This window comes from Lactuca saligna, chromosome 6 (assembly GCF_052625555.1).
Source record: "Lactuca saligna cultivar CGN05327 chromosome 6, ASM5262555v1, whole genome shotgun sequence".
NCBI lineage: Eukaryota > Viridiplantae > Streptophyta > Magnoliopsida > Asterales > Asteraceae > Lactuca > Lactuca saligna.
Genome location: NC_136422.1, coordinates 5,901,175 through 5,911,616, shown reverse-complemented (window position 1 = coordinate 5,911,616; position 10,442 = coordinate 5,901,175). Strand labels below are relative to the sequence as shown.

Here is a 10,442-nt window from a genome sequence, read left to right as displayed (position 1 = left end):
AAGCCCGGAAACTGCATCGGACCGAAGTCCGGAACTGACTGGGACCTTGTCCCCTGCATCGGACCGAAGTCCGGAACTAACTGCATCGGACCGAAGTCCGGAACTGACTGGGACCTTTTCCCCTGCATCGGACCGAAGTCCGGAACTAACTGCATCGGACCGAAGTCCGGAACTGTCTGACTGAACATGGCATCGCATAACACATCAACTAGCATAACACATATACGACATGCTACATCGGGCCGTGGCCCGGAACACATAGTACTTAACACGTAAAACATAGCACACAAATCCTGTTCGAACCACGAAGGCATCGAACATACCAACTACTGCATCGGACCTAAATCCGGAAACTACTGCTAACTAAATGGGCCGGTATTGTGGCCTTAGACCCGTTCCTACTGGAAGGAAACTCACCTCGTAAGCTGGCTACTGAGTGTGTGGCTCGAGAAGCTAACGGCGGCTGCTCCTGAATCTCCTCGGCTACAAGTCCATAAACACACTCAATCAATTACTAAACACTGCGCTTGGGGTAAAATAACTCTTTTACCCTCGGTCAAAGTCAATTATCTTTTGGGCTGACTCGCCGAGTTGGGCCACCCAACTCGCCGAGTCCCACTCTTACTTTTCACTCTTACTCACTGCTACTCGTCGAGTCTGGCATCGACTCGACGAGTACCCTCTTGATCCAAGAACTCAGACAATCTTCATCCGACTCGCCGAGTCGTATGAACAGACTCGACGAGTTGTTCTTGATCCCAAGAAGATTGCCTTGGACTCGCCGAGTTGTATGAACAAACTCGTCGAGTCCCTCCATCACTGAGTCTACTCTCAACTCGCTGAGTCCACTTCCTGACTCACCTCGTCCACTCGACACTGATAAAACTGAAGGACTCGGGACTCGCGACCCGACTCGTCGAGTCGTTCTTCCGACTCGCCGAGTCGCCGCCATGCAACTGATTTTTACTTGATTTTGTTTGAATCCAATGCATACAATTGATAGATCTGAGTCCAATAAGCTGTTTTACCACGTAAAGTTTCCAACTTTACGTGCACAACCTCATGAATAAGGGAAATAAGGCTAAAAGATGCATAAAATGGGTAGATCTATGGTTATCATGCAATATAACTCCAAAAAGACAGTAGATCTGGGCTCTACAACACCCCAACATTCAGATCCATAGATATATCGACTTAATAAGACGTTCATGCAAGTGTAAGGCTTGAAACAAGCACCAACTAGCTCTTAGGAGAGCCCTAATGGAAGTTTAAAGCATATAATAAGATGGAACTCCGAAAATACCTCAATAAACTCTGATTTGGCCTTGGATCTTTGCACTACAACCCTTCTCCTTGCTTCTTTCTTCTTCTCCTTCTTCACACCTTCACAAAGAGGGCACCAAAACACATATAAGCTCTTCAATGGAGGTTTGGGGCTCTATCACTGCGTTCTCAGGGTGAGGGAGGCGAGAATGGGGGCTATAAGGTGGTATAAATAGTGGGCAACCCGGGGATTTTAGGGTTTCACCCAGACAGATGGACTCGCCGAGTCGGGGATATGGACTCGTCGAGTCCCCGGCTCACGCGTGCCCTCAGACGCGACCCTACTCGGCGAGTCAGGCTAGAACTCACCGAGTCCCTCTTGAAAAACTCACTATAATTACCAATAAATCAACATACCGGGAACGGGTCGTTACAGGAGCGATACTTGACTTATAGGAAAGTCAAGGCCGAGCATCAGCGACCTCACGAAAAGATGCAGCCGTTGGAGATTCCAGTGTGAATATGGTGAGACGTCACTATGGATTTCATCACAAAGCTTCCCATGACCGAACGTGGGGTAGATTCTATCTAGATCATCGTGGATCGATTGACCAATATTGCCCATTGCATACTCATCTAGGAGAGAATTTCAGCTGAGAAGCTGGCGGACATCTACATCAGGGAGGTAGTAGCTCGGCATGGGGTGCCAATTTTTGTGATTTCTGACAGGGATGTGCGGTTCACTTCCAGATTCTGGAAGAAGTTTCATGACGAGTTAGGCACTCATCTTCACTTTAGCACAACCTTCCACCTGCAGACGGATAGTCAGAGCGAGCAGACCATTCAGACTTTGGAGGATATGCTACGATCGTGCATTCTAGACTTTGGTAGTAGTTGGGATACCTACCTTCCATTGGTAGAGTTATCATATAACAATAGCTACCATGCCAATATCGATCGGCCTCCCTTTGAGATGCTTTATGGGAGGAAGTGCAGGACCTCGATATGTTGGGTGAAGTTGGGTAAAGGTTCATGGGGAGTACCGAAGTGGTACTTAAGACGACTGAGATGATCCAGCAGGTCAGGAGTAGACTCCAGACGGCCCAAAGTCGGCAGAAGAGCTACGCCGACAGACGCCCATCGAAGCTTAGAGTTTCAGGTCAAGGATATAGCTCTCCTGAAGGTGTCACCTTGGAAAGGTGTCATTCGCTTCAGGAAGTGGGGCAAGTTGGGCCCTAGGTATATCGAACATTTTAGGATCTTAGCTCGGGTGGACAAGGTGGCTTATCGATTGGATCTTCCGGCGGAGCTCAGGCAGATCCACAACACTTTTCATGTTTCGCAGTTGCAGAAATGTATAGCCAATGATATACAGTAAACGGGATTTCAACGACTTGACAAGAAAGTCATAAACTTTATTTTTTTGACAGTAAAATCATAATTCACGATTTGAAAAGAAAGTCATAAACTTTATATTTTTGAAAAAAAAAAGTCTTCATTACTAGCTAACCGGAAAAAATGGTAAAAGTGTCAAAAACTACCGGTGCTTAGGATTTTACTGTAAAAAAAAAAGTTTAGAACTTTCATGTCATATCGATAGAAATATTGGGACTTTAGTGTATATATCCCTATTATTTAATCAAAACAAGTAAAAAATTATTTCTTATTATTTAGATTAAACCTAAGAGATAAAGTGGGATTGGTGATTTGAATCTTACCTACATCCAATCTGTCCTATCCTTTTCTCTTTTATTCTTCAATTTTGATATATGGAATAAGAAGGTGGTGCTTATTTTGATTGTCAAAAAGGGGTGTAACGCCTGTGTTTCTGGGCTTGTCATTTTTAGCAATGTAATAGTCTAGGTTAACCTTTGTAACCAGTTTTGAAATAATAGAAGTGTATTATTTGAGTATTATGTGTTTTGTGCTTAATTGCTTAATTATGTGGTTTGATTAATTAAGAATAAAAATAAGCGTCAAAATTTAAGTGCATAATAAACTTGATATCTTTAGATAATGTTGTAGTAGTTGAAACAAGGTTTACGAAGATATCAAGAATGCCGAAATCCGAGTTATAACGAAGAAGTTATGACCTGTCGAAGTTTCGCGACAAAACCGGCACCACTGAATGACGTAAAAAGTGAAATTTACATTATAGCGATATTTAGCCTTAGTGATCTAAACAAGAATCGAAGATCTCGTTGTTAGTATCGAAGCGATAAAAAGTTAGGCGAGAACGGACGTCAAACGAAGAAGTTATGAATTTATAACGAAATTTTTTGTCCCGGCGTATTAAAAATAAATAATAAACATAAAGTCAAAATTATCCGACGGAGTCTAAACGAAAGTTGTAGAGCGTAGTCTCACCTTCGCGTGGATATAAAGAACGTCGAAAACGGAGTTTGTATGAAGAAGATATGAATTTTCGAAGTTTATTAAATAATTAATAATTAAATTTAATTATTAAATTCAGTATTATCCGAAGGCGAGTCACCGGACTCATCCGAAGTACGCACCGCGTACTCCTGTACGCCCCGCGTACAGCGAAGAATGTCGACACTCGCACTCGAGGACTTCGGATGACGCATGCAGTGACGATTTCGGAGCAGTACGCCCCGCGTACTGCGATGCCTCAGCCTCCTATAAATAGGATGCGAAGGGTCCGGGCTTATTTGCTCATTTTTCCTCCATTTCGTGCCGAAGCTCTGCATTTTAACCCCCAAAGCCCCGGTAATATTCCCGAGTCCCGAAGCAAGTCCCGAGATCCCGAAGATCCCGAGAAGTGCGGTTCCCGAGTCGAAGCTCTGCCCGCGAGAAGTTCGATTTTTGTAGAGATCTTCCAGATCTGTTGAGGATTACTACTTTTGCAAGTCGTAGTGCTGTCTGATCATCTTCTGATCAAGTGAGTGTATACTACCTTTCATAAACACGATAATAATACAAGTATGATTTGAGTGTATTAAGTATATTGTTTTTTATATGTGTGAATGTGTTGTTACTTTCTTCTAACACATAATTACGAAGTATTTTATACGAAATACGTATTATGTGTATATTTTGTTGTTATGTGTGTGAATGTATATTCACTTTCTTCTATCTTACAGATCTGATTATTTCTATATGAAATACGTGTTATGTGTGTGTGCCTCATCTGTTATATGGAAAATGTATTGATCGAGCATGCTATACAGGTTTTGAAACTATGTATAAAAATGTATGTTTTTATCTACTAATATGTTGGGTAGAACATTGGTAGATAGTTGGTGTGTAATAAATAGATGAGAGGCCTCGATGTTGTTTTGATCCAATCATCTAGCGGAATTTAGATGACGACCACAGACTTTTCTAGACAGTCCAGTGGAACGCTAGCAGGCTCATAACCTGTAGGCGTTAATGAACTTGGGTGTTCATTCGTTGTATTCCAGATGACACTGGAAGCTGCTAAAGATGAAACTGATGTCGCTTCAGGTACCTTTCTCGTAAACACATTGCCTGCCCAAATTTTATTTGATTCTGGAGCCAACTACTCCTTTATATCGCATGAATTTGGTAGAAAACTAGCTTTGCCTGTTGATAGACTAGATAATGCTTTATTAGTCGAAGTTGCTAGTGGCAAGTTTGTACCTGTTAGCCATCGTATGAAAAACATCTTAATCGACCTTAATGGGAATAAGTTTCACGAAGAATTATTACCTATCGAACTTAATGGTTTCGACATCGTGTTGGGAATGGATTGGCTTAGCGCCAATGATGCCGAAATTTTATGCAAGAAGAAGATAGTTAAAGTAAACCCGCCTGGAAAAGATTCATTTATGGTGTATGGGGATAAACGCCGAGTGAATTCTGGAATCATTTCCCTAATGAAAGCCAGAAAGTGTTTGACCAAGGGATGTACGTCATATTTAGCATTCGTGATTGATGCTAAGAAGGAAAAGAAGGTGATGCAGAGTATTCCTGTGGTATGTGATTATCCGGAAGTATTTCCCGAAGATCTTCTTGGATTACCACCTGATAGACAAGTGGAGTTCAGAATTGACTTGTTACCAGGAACCACGCCAATAGCAAAAGCACCTTATCGATTAGCACCGACGGAGATGAAAGAATTGATGATGCAACTTCAGGAGTTATTGGACAAAGGTTTCATTAGACCTAGTTCATCACCCTGGGGAGCTCCTGTGTTATTCGTGAAGAAGAAAGATGGAAGTATGAGGATGTGCATCGATTACAGAGAGTTGAACAAGGCAACAATAAAGAATAGATACCCGTTGCCAAGGATTGATGACCTGTTTGATCAATTGCAAGGCTCAAGCTATTTCTCGAAGATCGATCTTAGATCAGGATATCATCAGCTAAAAGTAAGAGAGCAAGATATCGAGAAGACTGCATTCAGAACTAGATATGGACACTACGAGTTTTTGGTTATGTCGTTTGGACTAACCAATGCTCCAACAACATTCATGGATTTAATAAACAGAATTTGTAATCCGTTCCTTGATAAATCTGTGATAGTGTTCATAGACGACATTCTGATTTACTCGAAAAATGGTCCTTTATATGTGAAAAGACAAATATACCCTCATGTGAGATGCACATGAGGGGGTTAACAGTAATAACTTAACGGAAGTTAAGTCGGGGGACCAATTCTACGTACAAACTAGGCCAAAAGGACTATGAATCCAAAAAAGTCGATGTTTGGACTGAAACCCCAAAAAAATACATACCACAGGGACCATTTTTGCAATTTTGTTTAGTTCTTATAATGTCTACCCCTATCGTTAACAATGATTTTTTAACCTAACATTCTAATTTGACATATGTTCAGGTTAGCAACGGTTGTCGGTTGCTTGGTGAATTTGAAGACGTGTGAGCTTGAGGATATTTAGGGTGTGTTTAGCACGGAGCTTTTAAAAGTGTTTGTGAGCGTCTAGCTTTTAACTTTTGACAAAACGCTCTAGTTGAAACAAAAAACTTCGTTTGGTAGTACGAGCATTTAACTTTTAGTTTAAACAAAACGCTCCAAATCTAAAAGTTACTTCACGTAGCATTTAACAAAACGTTACTGAGCTTTTGAAACCAATTTCCATAATTACCCTTAAAAATATATTTATATATTTTTTATTTTTAATCAATTGTTCTTTTATGTAATTTTATATATTTCAAAAGTTTTCAGCTACTTTTGTCAAACACTCATATAGCAAATAAAAGTTATAGTTTTATTCTACCAGCTACCCGCTACACGCTACCAACTACCCGCTACTTAGTTTCAGCTAACAACTACTTTTGCCAAACACATCATTAATTTATACTGGTTTTCAAACTATTTTCATAATATTTCTAAATGATTATTTCAAATAACACATATAAAAGGTGCTTGAAATAGATATGCATAAATCCTAACAAAACACGCCAACATTATTCAAAAGACTTTAATCTAACACCATAGACATTCTATTCACATATGTGGCCAAAAAACATGCAAACATGCCTTGTTTGGAGATACTCTGGAGCACACTTGTTTTGACAACCTATTTTAAACTATTGTTTGTGGACACTGCATAATTGAAATAGAGAATTGTTTTCCATGGTCCTCACATAAGCCTTTTTTGTACTTAAATAAGAATGACATTTCGGATTGGTAGATCATTGATGGAATTATTCCTAGTAGGTGTCCATGTTCTCTAACAATTGGTTTGGCCAATTGTAGTATCTGTCATGGAAATTTGCACAAATGTGTATTATCAACTTGTAAACATCATTAATTATGATTAAGACATAAGGAAATAAGTGACAAACAAATTAGGCAAAATCAACTTACGGGTAAGGATGAGACCACAAACAAAGATGAACAAACCAACCAAAAAAGAAAGTTGGACCAAGTTATAAAACCCATTTATTAATGAATATCTACAACCTTCAAAGTCATAAATTTAAATCTCTTTAAGATATAACAACCCTTTATTAATGATTTTAGAAAACAATAGTGCATTGAAATAAGAAATTAATTATATTAGGTATATAGTTATTGTATGTAGATAGAATTGAAACATTATCATTGTAACTTTGAAGAAACATATAATAGCTGTTCAACAGTAATCATATTTTACACCTTTATAAAGTGTCCAATATCGATCTCCCCTCTACGGCATCCACTCACCATCGCAGCACCACCACTTCCACCACCACTGTCGACATAGCCATGATATCTCCCATCCTCTCTCACACACATAATTAACGCACACTGTGTGTGTTCATAGTACCAACGAAGCAAAACAATACCATGGCCCCATCAATATAAGTGAGACCTCTGACCTGTCAGTCTGTGTGTGTCTCTCTCTCTATGCTTTCTCTCTCACACACAACCACCGTAACATAGACAGTGTCTTGTATAAACCGCTGTTTGCATTAAAATATCTTTGTTTATGAGAATCACAAAACAATGGTTTAGAGTTTAGATGCCCAATTAACCTAAAAGACAAAGCCCAAGAAAGCCCTTAAACTCACATGGCAGCTACTGCCTCTTCAGACAACCATAAAATTCATCTACAGAAAAAGCCCACCACCAGTAATAAGTTCAGACGCCGGCGGATCAAAGAAACCACTATTTCATCCGCCATCACTAACCACCATCAACACCCGTCTGTTGTGTCACCGGAAAATAGTTCTTGGTGCTGCCCATCGGCCGTTTCCTCCTACAAACACCCACCTCAACCGCAAACAACCACCGTTAACCCTCAACCCAGTTCGGATTCTCCGGTCGTGTCTGCGTCAAGGGAATCTTCAATTGAAGAATCTTCGTTAAGTGTTGAGAAATCCGTTATTTTATCTTCCGATTCACCGGTAAATCGCGATAAGACAACCATGACTACTACCACCGCCGTATACGGTGGCGGTGCTAACCACCACGAAACATTTCCATCTTCTTTTACCAATTTCAACTCTGCTCTCACCGCCGGACTCTTGAATCCGATGTCGCCGCCCCCACCCACCTCTGATAAAACCCGATCCAGCCCAACTCTTTTCGAGATGATGGCCAACGAACCTGATTGTAAGATCCCCAATAATTCAAACGCCAACGGCAATGTTTCATATCCAACCCCTAAAAAACCCAGCAATCATATGATCCCGCCACCGATTATTATCGACAAACAAGCTTTGATGCAACAGCGGATGTTGGATCTTTTGTCCTGTCGTAGCCCCGGCAGCCAATTCAATGACCCAAATTCGAGTGATGTGAAGCTCACGTTGACATCGAAAGATGGTATGATTGTTTCCATGAATGCTCATCGACAGATCTTGGTGGGTCATAGTCGGTTTTTCGCCTCTAAATTATCAGATTATCGATGGAAAGGAGGGCAACAACCATACATTGTTGAGATTTCTGACTGCGATGATATTGAGGTGTATATAGAGTCAATTAGGTTGATGTATTGTAAAGATTTAAGGAGGAAGCTCATGAAGGAAGATGTTCCTAAGGTTCTTGGGATCTTGAAGGTAACCTAATTATTTACATCATTTCGTTTACTATAGTCTAATTGTGATCCACATAATGCAAATTTCATGTTACATGATTGAATTTAAGAACTTGTGCCAAATTGATATACCATATGAAATTACATGATTCTTGATAGTTAGGAAGATGGATTCACTACATGAAAGTTTTTAATTCCTAATGGAAACCATGAATATAGGCAAAAAAAATTAACCATGTAAATATTGTGTCTTTCATTTATGTTTCTTGCAGTTTAGTTTTAGGACATTTAATAGGTCTTATAATTGTATTATTTTTAACATAGGTGTCAGCAGCAATTGGATTCGATGCTGGGGTTTTATCTTGTTTGGAGTATCTAGAAGCTGCCCCATGGGCTGAAGATGAAGAAGAAAAGGTATCTTCTTTATTATCGGAGCTTCAGCTGGAAGGGGTAGGTGCCATTGAAGTTCTAAAAAGGGTATCAGTTGACTTTACATCAGGGGTTGACCATGGTGACAATAATGAAGAGGTTCTTCTCAAGCTTTTGCACATTGTTCTTGAAGGAAAAGATGAAAAAGCAAGGCGAGAGATGAAAGTTTTGGTCTCAAAAATGCTTCATGAGAATTCATCAAGAAATGATCTAAGGAAAGAATCTTTATATTCGGCTTGTGAAAAATGTTTACTTTTGTTAAAAAAACATTTCTTGAAAGCTTCAAATGGGGATTTACAAGATGTTGCTCAAATAACACGACAAGCGGATAATTTACATTGGCTTCTTGATATTTTAACCGATAGACAAATTGCTGAGGATTTCTTGAGGTCATGGGTGTCTTTGACCGAGTTATCAGAAGTTCATTCTAAAGTGCCACCACTTCATAGATATGAAATTAGTAGAGTTACTTCAAGATTATTTGTGGGTATTGGAAAAGGTCAACTTTTGGCTTCTAAAGATTTGAGGTGTTTGTTGTTACAAACATGGTTGGTACCCTTTTACAATGATTTTGCTTGGATGAAGAGGGCATCACGGGGGCTAGATCGTCATTTGATCGAAGATGGTCTTGGGAATACTATTTTGACTTTGCCTTTATCTTGGCAACAAGAAATCTTGATGTCGTGGTTTGATCGATTCTTGAATTCTAGTGATGATTGTCCGAATATACAAAGGGCGTTTGAGGTTTGGTGGAGACGGGCTTTTTGTAAAAAAGATCGCGAGCAATATCGTATTACAAATGGAAATTTCAAGAATTCTTGAAATTGAGGTATTAATGGTATAAAAAAAAAAAAAGGATACATTTTTAGGTGGAGGGATGTGAATTATTGATGTTTTTTTTAATGTACAAGATTATGGTAATATGGTGGTTGGTTATTGATGGTGATGAGATCTTTTCCAAGTGTTTTAATTTGAATTTTGAAGCCTCATGTCATGTGACACCCACCCCAATGGCTATATTTATTTGTGTTTTTCAATGAAATTCTTTCCCATTTAAGATTTTTAACGACTTCTAATGGTTGTGATGTTGATACAATACAATCAACTTGTTGGTGATGAGTCATTATGCAATTTTAAGACTTTCCCTTTTTATATACATTTCATGTATGAAGGTGTGTTTTTATGTAACATATCGACATGCATTTATATCTTTTGAAAGGTTACATCAACCTTTTTTTTTCTTTCTTTTAGGATCTTATAAGGGGCATCTTCTTGACTGGT

At 39.4% G+C, this 10,442-nt stretch overlaps 1 protein-coding gene across 1 annotated transcript; it reads left to right on the top strand.

Annotated features, from left to right (window-relative positions):
* Nucleotides 1-7,364: 7,364 nt before the first annotated feature.
* On the top strand, nt 7,365-10,227 carry LOC145000586 (BTB/POZ domain-containing protein At1g63850-like). The gene is made up of 2 exons (XM_078959838.1): nt 7,365-8,754; nt 9,057-10,227. The coding sequence occupies exons 1-2, from the start codon at nt 7,765-7,767 to the stop codon at nt 9,981-9,983; spliced, it is 1,917 nt and encodes a 638-aa protein (XP_078815964.1). The 5' UTR covers nt 7,365-7,764; the 3' UTR covers nt 9,984-10,227.
* Nucleotides 10,228-10,442: the final 215 nt, after the last annotated feature.

Bases quoted from the DNA above. Each gene is read 5' to 3' on its own strand.
- LOC145000586 (XM_078959838.1), top strand. From the start codon at position 7,765: ATGGCAGCTACTGCCTCTTCAGACAACCATAAAATTCATCTACAGAAA. The intron at 8,755-9,056 runs GTAACCTAATTA...TTTTTAACATAG, and splicing joins AGGTTCTTGGGATCTTGAAG to GTGTCAGCAGCAATTGGATT.